This window comes from Lissotriton vulgaris, chromosome 12, assembly GCF_964263255.1.
Source record: "Lissotriton vulgaris chromosome 12, aLisVul1.2, whole genome shotgun sequence".
Lineage (NCBI taxonomy): Eukaryota > Metazoa > Chordata > Amphibia > Caudata > Salamandridae > Lissotriton > Lissotriton vulgaris.
This window is the reverse complement of record NC_141700.1, coordinates 715,609,697-715,628,697: the sequence shown is the minus strand read 5'-3', so window position 1 is coordinate 715,628,697 and position 19,001 is coordinate 715,609,697. Positions and strand designations below refer to the sequence as shown.

The 19,001-nt window shown below is 45.9% G+C and overlaps 1 protein-coding gene across 1 annotated transcript in view; it reads left to right on the top strand.

The window, feature by feature from the left end:
* The window catches only part of LOC147678098 (hydroperoxide isomerase ALOXE3-like), a 319,605-nt gene that overhangs the window by 189,241 nt on the left and 111,363 nt on the right, over window positions 1–19,001 (top strand). Inside the window, exon 9 of the mRNA XM_086945959.1 lies at window positions 66–152. Within this exon, the coding sequence (XP_086802085.1) occupies window positions 66–152 (87 nt within the window). The remainder of the gene's footprint in view (window positions 1–65; window positions 153–19,001) is intronic.

Sequence of the window (19,001 nt, the reverse complement as noted above, 5' to 3'; positions counted from 1 at the left end):
GATCAGTTTGAAGCCCCTTCTGTACCTATGTATCTAATAACTAGTATCTATCTGTCTTCCTTCAGCTCCTGATCCCCTACCATCGCTATATTTTGCACATTAATATTGGTTTCAGAGGAGCACTAATGGATCCGTCAAGGTCCTATGATAAGGTAAGATGGGGATTCATCTTTGCAAGCCATCTCTGTTTTTGGTATTTAAAAAAGGCCTTCAAAAAGATTGTTAAGATTACAAACACATTTGCAATGTACAAGTTAACCCTTCTGCCTCTGGGTGCTAAAATACTGATTTTTAGGGTTACTTAGCTCAGCAGCACTCCCTTTACTGACCTCAGAAAGATGAAAGGTTGAATGAAATTACTGGGATTCAAGCCTGTTACCATGAGGTCAAAAACCTCTCTGGCACAGATGCCTTAGTCATCCGAGTCACCAGACCCACTGTGATGAAAAGGATGGAATGAGAGCCATGATCCCATCGTGAGAAGCAGATATTATGGAAAACAAAAATGAATGGGAAATTCTGGGGGTAAAATCTGCGTTTTCACTCATTTAAGCTCTATTCTTATCTGACCATATTAAACATAATTTCACAGTGCATCCGTCTACAGCCGTTCTTCAAGGGCTAGTTATTACATTTGCTTTACCAACAAAGTTTTTTTAAGTGGCAGCCCAAAAAGGAATCGTCCCAGTGCACATTAGATGCAGTGTTTAATTTGAGACGGCGCTTTCTGGTGCTCAGCACCAGTACTTAATTGGTTTCTGGAGCGAAGCACCGGCACCTAATTGTCAACACCATACTTAGAACAGTCCACCACATGTTGGTGCTGCTCACCTAATTTAGTTATGAGCAGAACAATAATAGTTTAGGACTACAATATAAATTAAAATTGCCAACACCTGCCTCCCCAGCTATTCCTTTAGCTTTTGGGACCTGGAATAATCTGACCAGTTGCATTTACAAGCAAGAGAGATGGTTAGAAGTTGTTTTGGCAGTGATGACAAGAGCGATGGGTGATGCAAGCTGCAGTGGCCTCCTGGTGAGAGCCCTGGCACTTAATATTTTACAAACTAAGCACTGATTAGATGTATGCATATCCTACATAAATGATGAAGGGCAAGGGATTTTTGTTTGTTCTTCTTTTTTTGAGTTTGAAAGCTTTATTAGAGAAGAATAGGTATTACAATAAGGTGACATCAGCAAAATATGAGAAAAAAGGTATACGATGGGATAAAGTAAATAGAAGCAGCCAACATCACAATGAAAAACAAAGCATTTTGAATTATTGGGAAGGGAGGAGGGGGGAAGGGGGGAGAGAGGGAGAGAAAACATGGTATTTATCATAGAAGATGGATAAGTAAAAATAGAAAATACATTAAATGTCAATCAAAAAGTACAGTAAAAACCATCATATTCAGTAATTGCTTGAATGAAAAATATGTAGTAAAGGAGATCAATATAAAGCTAAATGATTACAATATTAAGACTGAAAAATATCATAAAAACTGCAGGCAAGAGTACATGTGTTCAGGGGGGCTTGAAATTATCCGAAGAAAGTGGAGAGTAACTCTTTTTGGCAGAACGATCGAGGTATAGAGTAAGAGGTAGCCAGTAAAGTTCAACATTTCGGGAAGGTTTGCAGGAGGAAGCAAAGGCAACATCAAGTCTGTGTGATTGACATACTAGATTCCACCAACAATTTAGAGACAATTTTTTCAAAGATTTCCAATTAGAGACGATATGTTGTAATGCAAGAGCCAGCATAAGATCAAAAAGACCGTGAGAATGTGGGGGGAGATCTAAATCTTCTGAAAGGCTACCAAGAAATACAAAAGAAATGGAGAATTGAATAAAGATGTTAAAAATACGAGAAAGGCGAGAGAAAATCTGAGACCAGAAAATACGAGTTGAAGGACAGAAAAAGAAGAGGTGCAAAAGATCTGCAGAGGGAGCATTGCAGGTCCAACAAGTAGATACAGAATCGGGTTGAAAGCGAGAGATAGAAAGAGGAGAAAGGTATAGTCTGTGGTAAAAGAAGAATAGGGATTGAGTGAGAGAGGCAGTACGGGAAATCTTCAAGGATCGGGCCCATATTTTGTCCCAAAGAGAAGTCGGCCATGAAGAATGTAAATCCGTTTCCCAAGCCAATTCCAATTTTGATTTGAGACGATCTGGGTTGGGGGCTGAGAAGTACCGGTAAATGATGGAAGCTTTAGGAGTTGTAGAAAGGACAGTGAGTAGAGAGGAAGACGAGGCTGATAGGTCTTCAGAGGGGAGAGAGTAATAACGATCGAGAATGGTTTCCATAAGGATAGGGAATTTCTTTGCAAAAGAAGGAGGGCAATGGAATTGAGTACGAAATTTAGGAAATGAGCAAGGGGATGACCCATCAAAAAGATGATGTACCCAAATGATGCCTTTCGCTCTCCATGAGGGCCATGCAATAGGTCTGTTGTTAATTAATAGAAGTGAATTGTACCATATAGGCAATAGTAGGAAGGATTCTTGCGACACTGAGGTAGGTGAAACTAAAGGGCGTAGAAGAGTAGAAGTATGCTTGAATAAAAGGGGATTAAGGCATGGGGCTTTAGAGGTAAAGCGAATTACCTCTTGGAAGGAGTATGGAAGCAGTAATTCCTGTTCAACAGAAAGCCAGAGGGGAGAAACAGGGGAGGGTTCCTGAGATAACCAGCGGGAAGCTTGTCGAAGGGAAAAGGACTTATGATAGAGGCGAAAGTCTGGAAAGTTGGTACCACCATTAAGTTTAGATTTACGTAAGTTGAAAAGCGATATGCGGGCTTTTTTCTGCTTCCAAAGAAATTTGGACAACACAGAATCAATGCGACGGAAATATGAGGTTGGAATACGAAGTGGGAGCATGGATAATAAGTAAATCAGAATAGGGGCAATCATCATTCTGATGGAGTCAAGACGGCCCCACCAGGAAAGAAATAGTGGATTCCAAGAGGTGAGTAATGAGTCTATTCTAGAGATGACTGCATTCATGTTGAGTTGAATTGAAGAAGAAATAGAGCTAGAAAAAAGAACACCGAGATATTTAATTTTTGTAGAATTCCAAGCAAAGCCAGTGGCTGTGAAAAAGTGGGGGAGACAAAATTTGGTTAAAGGAAGGATCTCTGTTTTGTCAGAATTTATTTTGTAACCTGAGACCAAGGAGAATTTCTGAAATTCGTTTAATAAAGCGGGGACTGAGGTAGTCGGGTCTGAAATAAATAAAAGGATATCGTCAGCGTATGCAGACAATTTAAGATGGTGTTTACCATACGGGAAGCCAGAGATGGATGGATTATTTCATATGGAAGTAAGGAAGGGTTCAAGCGCCAAAATAAATAAAAGAGGTGATAAGGGACAGCCCTGACGAACTCCACGTTGGAGTGTGAATGGGGAAGTGAGTTGGCCATTAACGAGAACAGAGGCTTTGGGCATAGAATATATCAAAGAAATATAAGATATAAATTTGGGATTGAAGCCGTGCCATTTTAAGGAGGCCATGAGAAAGGACCAGTCAACCCGGTCAAAGGCTTTCTCAGCGTCTACTGAAATGGCTGCAAGGGGAATTGATAGGGAAGGGGCTTTACTTAAAACATTAAGGAAGAGTCTAGAATTGTCCGATGTTAAACGGCCTTTAACAAAGCCACATTGTTCTTTCCCTATAAGATGTGGTAGGAGCGGGTCAAGGCGAAGAGCTAATAATTTCGCAAAAATTTTATAGTCAACATTAACTAGAGATATAGGTCGGTAATTTTTACAGAACTTAGGATCTCTACCATCTTTAGGGATAAGGCATATGGTAGCGTCTTGAAAGGAGCCTTGGGCTGATCCAGTAGAACAAAAAGACTGAAAGAGAAATAGAAGTTTGGGTAAGAGGAGGTCTGAAAAGTGTAGGTAAAATTCAACTGGGAAGCCGTCAGGTCCTGGAGTTTTCCCCTTAGTGAGGGAGGATAGAGCAGAGGATAGTTCCGAAATAGTAAGATCAGAATCAACGGCCGAAATATTAAGGTGGGAAGTATCTGGTTGGGGTATGTTGTCAAAGTAAGATTGAATAAGCTCTGGGGTGGGAGGGTTTTCCGGAGTATATAAAGTCTCATAAAAAGAGTGGAATTGTTCCAAAATTTCTGCATCGGTATGAAGAAGAGCATTAGAGGGGGAATAAATAGAATCAATATTAGTTCGTTCTTTACGGGATTTTAAATAGTTAGCTAATAATTTACCTGATTTATTGCGACCTCCATAATATCGCGCGCTGCTCCGGAGGAGAAAAGAGGAAGCAGAGTCTGTGGTAAGCTTGTTAAAGGCAATCTTAGCTTTAAGTAATTCAGGAGACATAATCTTAGCAGAGGAAGTATAGAATTGATGTTCCAGCGATTTAATATGTGCGAGGGTGACTTTACGTTTTTGAAGGAATGTTTTCTTCTTTTTAGAGACAAAGTCAATAATAAAACCTCGGGCTGTGGCCTTGAAGGAATCCCAAAGAATATGAGGGGGGGTATCAGGTGTAGAGTTAAGATGAAAAAATTCAGAAGCAAAAGAACGAAAAGAGGAGGAAAAAAGAGGATCAGTAAGAAGAGAGGGGTTGAAGCGCCAGCGAGAAGATTTAGGAGTAGGAGGAAGAAGGTCAAAAACAGTAATAATAGGAGCATGGTCAGAGATAACAATCGGTTCAATAGAAGAAGATATAAGGTGTTGAGAAAGAGATGAAGATAGAAAAATATAGTCTAAGCGGGAGAAAGAAGCATGAGGAGGAGAGAAAAAGGAGAGATCCATAACATCTGGGTGAGTGAGTCTCCATGAGTCTACAAGATGAGTTTGGGTGATAGTGTCAAGGAATTGCTTATGTGGTTTGTGAGGAGAAAAACGAACAGAGGATCTACGGTCTAAAAATGGGTCAATGATCTGGTTACAATCTCCACCTAATAGAAAAGCATTATCTTTATATTGAATACATTTTGCTGTAACGGAGGGCCAAAAAGAGGAGTCAAAACATGTAGGACCATAAACATTGAATATCGTAAGTGGGATATCGTTAATTATTAGTTTAGCTAAAACCCAGCGCCCCTCGTCATCCTTTTCTTCTAGAACTACTTTACACTGGAGTCGTTTATGAATCAAAATGGCCACCCCATTCTTTTTTTGAGAAGCAGGAGAAAATAAAACATTTCCAACCCACAATCGCTTTAGCTTTAAAGATTCAATATCAGATAGGTGGGTTTCTTGAATAAGGACAATATCTGGATTGTAAGAGGAAAGGTGGGAAAGTACTCTTTGCCTTTTGATAGGGTGGTTAAATCCTTTCACATTCCATGAAACAACTTTGAAGGTGAAAGCTTATTAAACTGATCTAAATCGAGAATTGCAAGAGCATACTGTACATGTAGTAATTCAAACTGTAGAAAAATATTAACCATAAAACTCTTCAAAAAGGAAGAAGGAAGAACAGGTAGAAAAGGAAGAAGAAAAAGGAAAAGGGAGGGGGAGAGGGGTGGGAACAGGGAAAGAAGATCATTGGGGAAGGAAGAAGGAAGGAAAGAGAGAATGCATAGAAGACAGTACAAATCCAAAAGGATGACTGTATTAAACATACCTGAAAGGGGAAATATACACATAGGGAAGGTGGGGAGGTGGTGATGCTTTACAAGACGTACGGACCAGGATCAGGAGGAAAACCACATCGAGACCGCACAAAAGGAACATGGAATGGGACAAAATGTTGAAAGGAGTATCCGATACATATCCGTCTGGGGAGAAAAAAGGATAAAATTGTTAACATACAGAACATGTGACGCAAAAGCACAGGCGCAGAAAGTAGAAAAAGAAAGTAGAGATATATATAGGAAATGCCAGGGAAAGATAAAAGAGAAAAGATACACGAAAAGAGAGTGTGAGAACTGAGATGAGAAGCAAGGAGAATACATGAAGTCAAAGACAAGCCATTAGAAGAACAAACATGTAGACAATAAACGTCCAATTTCAGCCACTGTTCGAAGCAGAAGAGGAGGCGTCCATCCCTTCTTCACTGTGTAGAAGAAGAAAGTTCCTTAATTCTCCAGGATCCTGAAATGACCAAGTCTTGTCTCGATAGGTGACTCTAAGAGTGCAAGGGTGAAACAAGCCATATCTTGCTCCCAGGGAGCGCAGAGAAGGACGCATAGCCAGAAATTCTTTACGTCTGGAGGCAGTGACATTAGAGACATCCTGAGATAGATATACTCGTTGACCCTGCCAAGACACTTGTTTTTTACTCCTCGCAGCTGAGAGAATCAATAGAAGATCTGTGTATTTCAGAAATAAGATGATGACTCCACGAGGTTTTGAGGAGGAGCCCGTTCTGGCACCTAGTCTATGGGCTCTTTGTATACTAATGGAGGTGGAGGGTGGTAGGTCCAGAAGTTTCGGCAAGAAAGTGGTGAAGAAAGACACTGGATTATCCCCCTCAAGATTTTCCGGCAAATTGTAAATACGGAGGTTATTCCTCCTATTGCGATTTTCCAAATCTTCTGTATGTTTTTGCAGTGAGAGGACCGTTTTTTCTAAAGTGTCTATACGTTGTGTATTGGACTGAACTTCAGGAAGGTGCTGTTCAACAGTAGAAAGACGGGCATCCATATTTTCCCATTTATCCTTTAAAAGCTGCATATCTGTACTCGTTTTTTCAATAAATGGGCGCAGCGCGCGTAGTTCCTCTAGAATTTGGTCAGTAGAAGAATTTGAAGGATTGTCTTCTGGCGTAGGAGAATTTTGCTTAAGGCGTTTGCCCGTTGGAGCAGGTGGGGAGGACTTACTAGTGATGGCATGAGCCAATGATGATTTTTGAGACGTCATTTTCGTAGATGAAGTGGCTCTATTTGTACCAGATGAAGAAGCCCCTGAAGTACTCCCCGATGGTGTGAAGACAAATTGAGGTTTGCGTAATCTGACCATAGAAAGGAATGATCGTGCCACAAAGTAGTCTCAATTCCCTGAGAGACAACTAAAGGTGCGTGTGAAATGTTCAGAAATATCTCCAAAGATAAGGTGAGGCACCAAGATGTAACTAATTTGAGAAAGCGTCAGGGAATTAGAGTGAAATAGGTAGTGAGTACAAAAAGAAGGATGACTAGAATGGGAGCATATGGAGGGGCATCCTGAAGTAGCTGAGGCGCAGGAGAAATGAGCAGAAAGTCTCAGAGAAAGTTGTTGTCATAGCGCCATCAGGAAGAAAATTAGGAGAAGAAGTATTTCAGAGCGTTGAGCATGTTAGGGTGTGAGAAACCCAGCTGTCAGGGGTGAAACGCCATAAAAAACTGCGTATTTGGTCGTGTCCTCTAATGTGGAAGAGGAGAGAAAAAATGCAGTAAAAGAGTCTTGCACAATATATGTAATTCTCACCCCTGAAGTGAAGTCGGCGTCTTAAAGGTCGTTGGTGTCCAGTGACACGTCGTGTAGTGGCAGCGCCTGGCAGCAGAGGTTCCGAGGCTCGGAAGAGCTTCAAAATGGCGGCTCCGTGAGGGGCAGGGAAATCATCGCGGAGAGGGGGGAAAACGGCTCCACAAGCGCTGAAAAGCTGCTCCGCTGATTCCGCTAATGTTCCGCAGGCAAAATCCGGCGACAGTAGCGGTCCCGTTTACATCGGGAAAACACGCTGTGAGGTGATCGATGCGGCGGAGCTCCGTACCTAGCCGGCCATCTTGCGCGGCATCCAAGCCACGCCCCTTTTGTTTGTTCTTCTACCAGCCTGGAGGCCCCTGAGCATAGATAGGTTTTTGTAATAGAAGAAAGGTTCCTTAGTTGATATGCTCTTTGCTAATACTTCTATCTTATCGCTCACTTCTCATGACGTATTTGAGGACACTTATGCAGTGGATTGTAATTTGTATGCTGCTGTTTTAACAGGTTCTGGCTGCTGATCCTCAAACTAGAGAAGATTCTCAGCACTCATGACATGACAACTGGAGGCTTTGCCATACAATTTTGCCTATAGAAGAAAAACACATAAGCAAAGAAATTAACAATTTTCGGCTGTATGATTGATACCCTGTTCTTTAAGTGAGCACCTCTTGACCTAGACAGGAACTAGACTAGGCCTCACCTGTAGAGCCTACATATGAGCACCCTATTGTGTAAATGAAAGCCACTCGTGTCCTTGCTCACAGATCCTAACTTATGGTCAGTGGGATCAGAGTCGCTCAATCACCAAAGTTGCTGGCATACCATGTTCTTGCAACTTCATTCCTGCAGGACTTTATCCATGTGGAGATTCAAGAGCACTTTGATCACTGTAGAAAAACCTTTATCTAGCCCATCTTTCTTTACACAGGTATATGCTTAAAGTTCCTTTGCACACGGGATGTGGTTAAAGTTATTGCATCATCCAAGACGATAAAGAAATGCCATATATTTGCTTATCATGGTGCTACCATTACTACCATCTGTTCTCATACGCAAACATTTAACAGAACATTTCACATACAATGTCATATTGTTTGCTTAAAGTTATGCTACACTGAAGCACAGCATATAATATATGGGATAAAGTATCCCTCCTGGCATACATTATGGGAATATTGCAGGTCGCTGAGGAGTTCCCTGACCAAGTAGAGGAATGAGGCCAAAAGTCAAGTTCCTTTAAATGGATATGGAACTCCGAGGTGACTTGCAATATTATCATCATATACGGAAGGGAGTACATTATCCCATATAATACATGGTCTTACTATCATGTTTCCCAAAACCACTTACATCGCTGGTGCATAAAAGAGAGCGCCTGTTTGCAAACATGAAGAAACAATTCAATCTCTAGAGCAAAATTACTATCTGTTGCAAAAAATCAAAAGCTGGTTAATATAGGGCAGTGTTTTTTTACACAAAAAACAGTGACAGTACTTTGAAATATGTATGTATGTATGTATTTATTAACTGTTCAATTAATTAAAATCATTACAGCACAAACAATCAGCGAATAAAAAACTAAAACAATGATACTAAAATCTTCTGTTTATCTTACATAAAGTTGAGCGCCCCACCCCTGTGCCAAAACATACGTCCCTCCCTGGAGTTTATAGTCAGTGCTGTTTGGCCCTGCGTGGCGCTTTCATGAAGTCCCCTTTGAGCCTCGCTAGGTACAAAGCTGGACAGAATTGTGGACAATGCCTCTTGCATTCCTATTGGCCCTTAGGGATGTTTGAGGCCGCTAAGCTTATTTCCGCCAGATTTGCGGTACCCTTCACCAGAGTTTTATTGCTTTCATTAGCAGCTTTTAGGGCAATCCTGATTTGGTGGATGAATTTTGCCAGCCTTGCTAGTGTCGTTGTGTCGGTGGTGGATAGATACAAGGCTGACGCTTCACTGTAGGACTCTAATCCATTCGTGATGCAGATTGGATGCAGGATTCACCAGCGGTCGTTGTTAATATGCGGGCAGCAGCATAGGAGATGCAGCCAGGATTCCGGCATATAGAGGCATAGTCTGCAGTTTGTGGATTCCCCCTTACGGGCCTGTGCAGGGTTAAAGTCAGCAATTCCAAATATGGTTAGCCTCATGTAAAGGATTTTGCTTCGGGCCAGTGGAGTGAGAGCCTTACTTAGGTAAGGTTGTGCTTTGCCTGCTTTGTAGGAGTTGTTCAGAGGTGGGCGCTTGAACAAAGAGATTTAATGTCCAGATCAATGGAGATTTTGTGAACTTGCTTTTCTAAGCATTCAGAGGGATGTCCGGCAGTGGTATGCTATCTTCCTTGATCTTCAATGTTTTAAGCGCTTTTTCTAGGCTGATCTGCCAGGCTGTGCCTGACCCCTCAAAGATTATTCTCAGATGATGTTTCAGGGAGTGAGCTGGGCCCTACGTATCCCTAAATATAACTTAATATTCTCCCCCTGGCTTGTCAGATTAGACCTTGCTAAGCCTAACTCTAGTCTTAGCTTTGCGTTCCTAGCTGATCTTGGAATATGGAGCACAGATTTGTATGCCTTTACTTGGTTGAGTTAAGGGAGGCACACAGTAGCCCGGGGAAGGCCTGGTGGTAATAGTTTCGCTTTCAGGACAGTTAATATTGGACCAGTAGACAGGCTGATCAGGTGGTGGCTTAATTGTTTTAATAAGAGTGTGACCTTGCTGGCCTTGGAGCTCAGTTATTTCAGGTGGGCCTACTCCTTGGCACGCTCCATCAGCCAAACTCCTAAATAATTATATGAATCCACCGTTTTAATTTGCACATTTCCCATTAACCATTGTGTGATCTTCTTCCGATAATATGTCCCAAAAAAGACCACCTTGGTCTTTCCTTGGTTGACTGTCAAGTTGTTGGTGTTATTGAAACAATTTAACGCATTTAGTGCTCTTTGTAGCCCCACACTTGTGTGATCCAGTATAGCTGTATTGTCTGCGTATTGTAGCACCGACAGCCTCGCGCTTCCTTGTCTGGGAGCTACTAAACTTGCTCCTTTTAGGGCCTCCCCCAAGTCTGATGTATATAGATTGAAAAGGATGGGGGCCAGCACACATCCTTGCTCCAACTCATTCTCTGTGTGTATTTTAAGAGACACTGTGTGACCACTGGTTTTAACCTGCACCAAAGTGCCTTCATAGAGTGATCTGATTTCCTTCAGCAGGTTTGGTGGAATGCCCCAGTTTTCTAACTTCCACCATAATTGTTTGTGGACCACTTTATCGAAGGCTGTACTGTAGTCAACAAAACATCGGAAAAGTGGGTGATGATTCTTTAAGGTTGCCTGAGATGATAAATAAGTGAGTGCCAGCAGGTTGTCCAAGGTTGATGACTGTAACCTAAAACCAGTCTGGTAGAAGGGTATGATTCTTTTCTCTTCTGCCCACTTCTCCTGATCCTTCACTAGTAGGTAAGCATATGCCTTTGCTTCCAGGTCAAGCAGGGCTATCGTCCTGTAGTTTGCTGGCTTGAGTCGATCCCCTTTTTGAAAATGGGTACCAATATTGAGTCTTTCCAAGAATCTAGGCTTGTAGCTGTCACAAAGGTGTGGTTATAGAGCGCAGTTAGGGTTGCTGCCCAAAAATTGGAGGCTGTTTTGAAGACCGGTGCTGGAATCCTGTTGGGCCCTGGCGCTCCATCGTTCTTCATGCCAACCCTTCGCTGCCCATGATATAGTTGATCCTTGAGGAATCCTGGAAAGTATACAGGATGACCTGATGTGATGGATGCTTGAATAGTAGGTGATCTATTTTCCGTGTCAGTATCCCCAGCTGATTTTTCCTTGTGGTTTTCATGGGATTCATATAACAGTTTATTATCAACAGGCGCACTGGATGTGAGTTCTGGCCTCCAATCTATAGAGCTTGCAGCCCTGGTGAGTTCAGATTAATGTCTGTGGCTTCGACGGCGCAATCGTGTTTTTAATAAGAACTGAGAGTTCACTTGCTGGTCTGCCGAAGAGGTTCCTTTTTATGCTGGGGCAAAATGCTCATGGAACCCGGCCAGTGGCATGCGGGACAACGCCCATGCCTTTTGGAAGCAGAGTATGTCCCTGGTTTCCAGGAACTGCTTCAGGTTATCATTTCCATTGATTTTGTCAATGCCTGCTAAGTTCTAAGAAATTATGGTTAATTGGTGCTTGTGCAAACTCCTCTCCCTGCCCCTCCCCTGCCGGGCTGATGTTCTCAGCTGTTAGGAGTATTGCGGCATCCTTCCTGTCAATACAGTGTAGCTGGGGGTGGGGGAAGCTATGCGAATGTCGCAATGGTTGTTTCTGCATAAGATCCTGATTGCCATTGAGTTCCTGGGGCCCAACTGACTACCGCCCCGGGAGCCTACGCTGTATGTCCCGTGCAGGACTGACCAGGGAGACTTGCCACCATTGATTGATGCTAAGACATGTGGATATTTCGTATGTGGCAGCAGCTGGACATCTATGCCCTACTCGGTAAGTTGTGTGCTTGATAGCTTGTTGTGTATCTTCGTTCTTCAAGCCTACCACTGTTGGGTCGCCATGTGTATCCCCATCATGCTCCGAAATTCAACCCATTCTACCTCCCCCGTTTGGATCTTTTCGAGGTTGGCCAGATGTTTGAAGAGGCGTAGAATGTTATTCCTGTTCAGGATGTCGTGCTGTCCTGTACTAAAAAATTTCAGAGTACCTCGTGGGCCACTGCTGTTGCACCCTATGGTTGGGCCGCTTTTCCCCTTCCCAAGGCTGACTCAGCTAGGGCTGTTCCTGTGTTCATGCTTGCTTGGCTGGTTATGACTGGTCCTGCTTGGGGCCAATTGCTGTGTCCTTGCTTGTTCCTGGAGCCAGACTGAGGCCTAGCATGTGGCTGTGGTGTGTTTGGGGCATCCGACCCCGATGAGGCTGTTATCGATTCTAACTGAGGGAGTGTTTCAGGAACTACAGAGTTTGATCTTGTTGCCTGTGTGCTGCTTTGGCCTTGCAGATGGCTTTTGGCCGATACCACTGGAGATGATGGCTGGTGGTGTGTGCGTTGGCTGGTTTCCCATAAACCGAGGCCCCTGGGGGTCCTTTCTCCCCCAGTTTTTTAATATAATAATTGGGTAAGTTGGAGTGACTTTGGAGGCACCTTGTTGGGGAGGATGGTCGATGTTCAGTAGCTGGAGATGTTTCCCTTTTATCTTTGTCTTTTTCAATTCCTTCTTCAGCTTCTTTTTTGCTCTCCTTGATCGGTTAGCTCCATATGTAGCCGCTATACTTGAAGAGTGTTCCTGCAAGTCTGATGTGGGGGTGACGCTGCCCCCTCTACCCCCTCTGGTGGAGCTTTGTGGGTCTTTGGCTGATATGTGGGAGCTGGCGGGGTTCTTGGCTGTGTGTGCCGCGTCGTTGGCCTGTTCAGTTTTTTCCTTATGTCCCGGTGGGGCCCCTGCTGTCCGTATAGTCTCCGGGAGATGGGTGTTGGGCAACACCCTGCTGCCTGTATTACTGGGAGTCAATGCCTCCCTGCGACCGTTGGCGATCTCCACCATTTCTACTAGCACCTCGGGAAGGGAGGCCCCTTTCTCCATCAAAATTGAACAGCAACACGAGCAGTCCCCCGGGTTGGAGGCCAAGAACTGGGAGAGCCTGCTGTCTTGGACCTCTACCCTGGATCCTACATTAGCCAGGCGGCCTGTGATTGCCTGAAGGAGAACGATTTGTACTTTCATCTTAGTTGATTGCCATAAGAGGGCTTTATTGGTGTCGCTGTTTGCCTCAGTTATGGGTCTTTTCTCCGGTTCCACGTCGGCCCTGATGTCCCTGTCATAATGGACTGCTTTTTGATTAGAGGCCCATGGGGTGCTGACAGTGGAGTTGGTGTCCACAGAGGGTTCGGAGTTAGTTTGTCGGTTCTTTTGATCTTTTGGCCTAAATTGTAGAGAAAACGAGGCTGTGAGTTCCCCCGCCAAGGGAGACATTATGCTCAAGGTGGCTGGGTTGGACCGAGGACTCGTGAACTTTGGGTCTGTAATCTCTATTGAAGTCACTGTGGTCTTTCTGAGTGACTAGGCTATGGTCGTTAGTTTGATGGATTTGTGCCTTTGTAACGATAGTGGGGGCATTTTGTAATTGAGGCTGTGTCACAGGACTTGCTGACCAGGAAGTTCTGCCCCTCATTTATGGGTGAATGACTGCTCAGTTTTGTGAGGCTGCTGTCCTGGGCCCAGCTTAGAGGGTAAGGGGGCGCATCCTGGATGGTGCGGCGGGCGGTGCATTGTGAGTCATTTTTCCTGAAGAAGTGTTGTATCGACCCCCCTTGTTCGGTGTCTTACTGTATTCCATTGGGACAGTCTGTTAATGATTTGCTCCTCATTGACCTAGTTGCCCTTTTATTAGGGAGTGGATGGTAGAGGTTTCCTCCAGGATCAGCTGATGTCTACCCTTTTTTTTAACCCATTTGCTTTTATTTGCATTTATTGGATGAAGTGGCGCTGGACTTGAACTTCCCGTGCTGCTGGTTCGGGTCCCTTATGAGCCTTTTGAGCCTACGTGGCTTTGTCCTGCACTTGCACTACGGAAGTGTTAGGATTGCAAAATTGCTGGGACTCCTTTCGTTGGTCTTTGGTTGATCTTTGATCTTTAGTCACGGGCTGCAGTTTGAATGCCCCCTTTTAAAGCCTGCGATTTGCCTTATGTCTTACGTCTTGGTCTTATGTCTTGGTCATGCCTCTGGACATGGGCATGCTTGTGTGCACTTCTCCCCCTGCTGTGTGGGTGACTCCCCCCCCCCCCCCCCTCGGGTGGAATTAGGGGGCGGAGGGCAAGAAGCTGGTGACAGGTTATTCAGTGTAGCTGGTGGGAGGATGCGAGCAGGGATGAAAGTCGAAAAGGATGAAGAGGATGATACAAGGCAGGCGAGCAGGGCTCACTAGGCGGTTACGGCATCTCCCCTAACTGCCTAGTGCTCGCACACTCACCGCAACCGCTGCCTGCAGTCCGCCTACTCTCCTTGTTCTGCAGTCCATCCACGTGCCGCCACTGGTTCAGCTGAGTCAGCCTGCGACGATGAAGCCCTGTTCCCTCGCTTTGTCTCCAATTCGGGCTCAGCCGTGCTCTGGTGAGTCGGGCTCACTCAACTCCGGTGCTCGCAACCGTCGTGGTGATGCTGGTGCTCCCTGTTCGGCCGGCCGGCCAGCGCCGAAGAAAGCTGGGGGCAAGAGCCGGGTCAAAATAGGGGCTAAAGCCGAGACCGCGCAAAACCCTCCAAGGCACCCGCACAACGACCAAGTGGGGGAGCGCGGGAATGGCGTTGGATGTGAGGCGTCTGCCTCCTCTTGGCCTTCGGTGCAGAGAGCTCTGCTACTGCTGCCGCGGTCTGCATGAAAGTATGGCCTGGATTCAGATTTGGAATGTGTAGAAACATTTAAAAATATCTAACTTTTTCATAATGACCTAAGGAGTGCAAAAAATACACATACCAAAAAGATCTACTTTCTTCTTGTCACTGTGCGCAAGAACAAGCATTGGCATAGCCAATAGGTCTCGCTTTTGGTACCTTATAAGTACTTACCCATGCAGCACATTATCCTGAGAAGTTCACATTTTTTTTTTTATTCCAACAATTAATATGAGCATTTGGCATTCGGTGATATAACATTCTATTTAAGTCTTGAATTCCTCCACTTTTAAAGTGGTGCCCATATACTTCTGCCCATTTCCCGAGTTTTTTTACCCTTTTGTTCATATAGACACGACTCTATATTATGCATGCCCAATAATCTGGCGAGCCACATTTGGAGAGAGGGAGCAGTAGTATCTTTCCAACCCGTGGAGATTAGGATCCGAAGTACCGCCACCGAGATAAAAACCAAGGCTTCTGCATATTTTCCCAACTTCAGCTTATCATCCGTGCCTAATAGCATCAAGGTAGGGGATAGATTGATTTTATAATCTAGCAGCCCCTCCCAGAATTTCATAATCTCCTTACGAATTGGGACTAGCGTATCACAATGGTAGAACATATGTAATAGATCTGCAGGGCCAACATTACATCTCGGGCACCTATCATCCTCCCTAACCCCCCAAACAAACAGCTTCGCCAGGGTATGATGGAGGGTAAACAATATTTTATAATGCTGTGCCCTCAGGTTTGAGGACCCAAATAATTTCTTATTCAGAAGTAGGGCTAGATCCAAATCAACATCTGGGTATCCCAGCTTCGACGCCAGTGCTGATTCAGATTTCTCCAGGTCATCTTGAATTCCCAACAGAATTTAATTATATACTATTCTGATCTTCTTGCCCCCTTTTACTAAATATTCGATCATTGAAATACCTGACATCAGAAAAATCCTGGGCCTAAACGCCAACAGGGTTCGTACCATCTGACCATACAAGAACCAATGATTAGGAGGAATGCCATACTTCTGCTGAATTGCTTTAAACCCAAGGATTCCACCTCCTACCATAATGTCCCCTAAAACCTTCACTCCATGCTCCTTCCAGAACAGACAGTTCCTATCCGTACCAAATTGGGGAAAAAGGCTAGAGTTCCACAAATGAAGGTATGGGTTTATTTTTGAAATATTCAGAAACTTTCGGGTCGCCTTCCAAATCCCCCACGCCCCTTCCAAGATCTTATACCGGGCCCTCTTATAGTACCTACGGTCAGCTTCACACATCAATAGACCAATAGCCTTTCTCCCCAATAAAAGCTCATAAATGGAAGGGGGACACTGATTGTCTCCATTACCAATAGCTGGGCTTAAATCTGTTTGAAAAAGGATAGTCATTTGTGTCAAGAGGCAGGTCCAGTGATAAAGCATAAGATTTGGCATGGCCAACCCACCCCTTTCCTGTGGGAGTGACATAAAATTAGTGGAGCGCCTAACCTTACCATACTGCCAGATAAACCTTATAAAAATTGATTCCAAAATTTTGATTACTTTCTCCTCTAAAAAAAGTGGTATAGCCCGAAACAAATACAAAACTTTGGGAAACATTGTCATTTTTAAAACATTTACCCTCAATCAATCAACCAATCATGACATTTATAAAGCGCGCTACTCACCCGGAGGGGTCTCAAGGTGCTGGGGGAGAGGGGTACTTTACTGCTCTAAAAGCCAGGTCTTGAGTTTCTTCCTGAAGGAGAGATGGTCCTGGGTTAGCCGGAGGTGGATGGGGAGGGAGTTCCATGTCTTGGCTGCCAGGTAGGAGAAGGATCTTCCTCCGGTGGTGGCTCTGAGGATGCGTGGAACGGCGGCGAGGGCGAGGCTGGTTGATCGTAGCTGGCGGGTGGGAGTGTAGAAGGTCAGGTGGTTGTTGAGGTACTTGGGGCCCAGGTCGTGGAGGGCCTTGTGTGTGTGGGTGAGGAGTCTGAACGTGATCCTCTTGCTGACGGGGAGCCACTGTAGGTCTCTCAGGTGGCCGGAGATGTGGCTGTGTCGGGGGATGTCCAGGATGATTCGTGTGGAGGCGTTCTGGATGCGTTGGAGTCTTTTCTGAAGTTTGGCTGTGGTTCCGGTGTAGAGGGTGTTTCCGTAGTCCAGTTGGCTGGTGACGAGTGCCTGGATGACCGTCTTCCTGGTTTTGGTGGGGATCCACCGGAAGATCTTACGGAGCATGCGCAGGGTGTTGAAGCACGATGATGAGATGGCGTTGACTTGTCTGGTCATCGAGAGGGAGGAGTCCAGGATGAAACCCAGGTTACGTGCGTGGTCCGTTGGCTTGGGAGTGGTGCCCAGGGCAGGGGCCCACCAGGAGTCATCCCAGGCGGAGGGCGATGGTCCCAGGATGAGGACTTCCGTTTTGTCTGAGTTCAGTTTCAGGCGGCTGTTCTTCATCCACTCGGCGACATCTTTCATCCCTTCGTGTAGGCTGGTTCTGACGGTGGCGGGGTCGTTGGTGAGGGAGAGGATCAGCTGGGTGTCATCGGCGTAGGAGATGATTTTGAGGTTGTGTTGGCGTGCGATGGCTGCGAGGGAACTCATGTAGACGTTGAAGAGGGTTGGGCTGAGTGATGATCCTTGTGGTACGCTGCAGATGACTTCGGTGGCCTTGGATCTGAATGGGGGGAGGCGGACTCTCTGGGTTCTTCCGGTGAGGAACGAGATGATCCACTCCAGTGCCCTGTCTTGGATTCGATGTTGCTGAGGCGCTGCACTAGGGTGCGGTGACAGACAGTGTCGAATGCTGCGGAGAGGTCCAGGAGGATGAGGGCAGCTGTTTCCCCGTTGTCGAGCAGGGATCTGATGTCGTCAGTGGCTGCGATGAGGGCGATCTTGGTGCTGTGCTTTGGCTCGGAAACCGGACTGCAAGTGGTCGAGGGATTCGTTTGTCTCGAGGAAGGCGGCAAGCTGTCTGTTGACGGTCTTCTCAATGACTTTGGCGGGAAAAGGGAGGAGCGAGATGGGGCGGATGTTTTTGAGGTCGGTGGGGACCGCTGTTGGTTTCTTCAGGAGGGCGCTGAGCTCGGCGTGCCTTCAGCTCTCCGGGAAGGTGGCGGTGTTGAAGGAGGCGTTGATGATGTCCCGGAGATGGGGTGCGATGATGGAGTCGACCTTGTTGAAGACATGGTGGGGGCAGGGGTCGGTTGGGGATTCGGAGTGGATGGTGTTCATCGTGCGGGTGGTGTCTTCGGTGCTGACCGGGGTCCAGGCGCAGAGAGTGGTGGTGGGGGATGTTGGTTTGGAGGTTGGGTGCGTTGCCTGTGTGCCGAAGCTGTTGTGTATGTCGGCGATATTGCTGTGGAAGAACGAGGCGAGTGAGTCGCAGAGGTCTTGCGAGGGAGTGATGTCGTTGTTTCCGGCACTGGGTTTGGAGAGCTCTTTGACGATGCTGAAGAGTTCCTTGCTATTGTGGGCGTTGTTGTTCAGTCATTCTTTGAATGCTGTCTTCTTGGTGGTGCAGATCAGCTGCTGGTGTTTGCGGGTGGCGTGCTTGAGGGCAGTCATGTTGTCTGTGGTCTGGTTGTTGCGCCAGGCTTTCTCGAGGGTGCAGCAGTTCTTCTTGGAATTCTTAAGTTCGTCAGTGAACCAAGAAGCTTTCTTGCTGCGGGGTCTGCTGGAAGGGGTCTTCAGTGGTACGAGGTCGTCTGTGCAGTTGGTGATCCACTGTGTGAGGTTGCTGGCTGCTTCGTTGGGGTCCGTTGTGCTGGCGGGCGGGTTCTGGCTGAGGGAGGTAGTGAGCTGGTCGGCGGTGATCTTGTTCCAGCTCCTGGGAGGGGCCTGTTGCGGGTGGTGGTGGGTCATGGTCCTTCTGAAGCTGAAGTGGACGCAGCTGTGGTCAGTCCAGTGAAGTCCGGTGGAGTGGCTGAAGGAGATGTATTTGCTGGAGGAGAAGATTGGGTCAAGCGTGTGGCCGGCGTAGTGGGTGGGAGAGTTCACCAGTTGCTTGAGTCCTAGGTTGGCGAGGTTGTCCAGCAGGGTAGTGGTGTTGCTGTCGTTGTTGTTCTCCAGGTGGAAGTTGAGGTCCCCTAGGAGGATGTAGTCAGAGGAGGCGAGGGCGTGCGGGCTTATGAAGTCTGCGATGTTTTTGCTGAATTGTGTGCGTGGTCCCGGGGGTTTGTAGGTAAGGGTGCCTCTGAGGGTTGTCTTGGGGTCGGTGTGTATCTGGAAG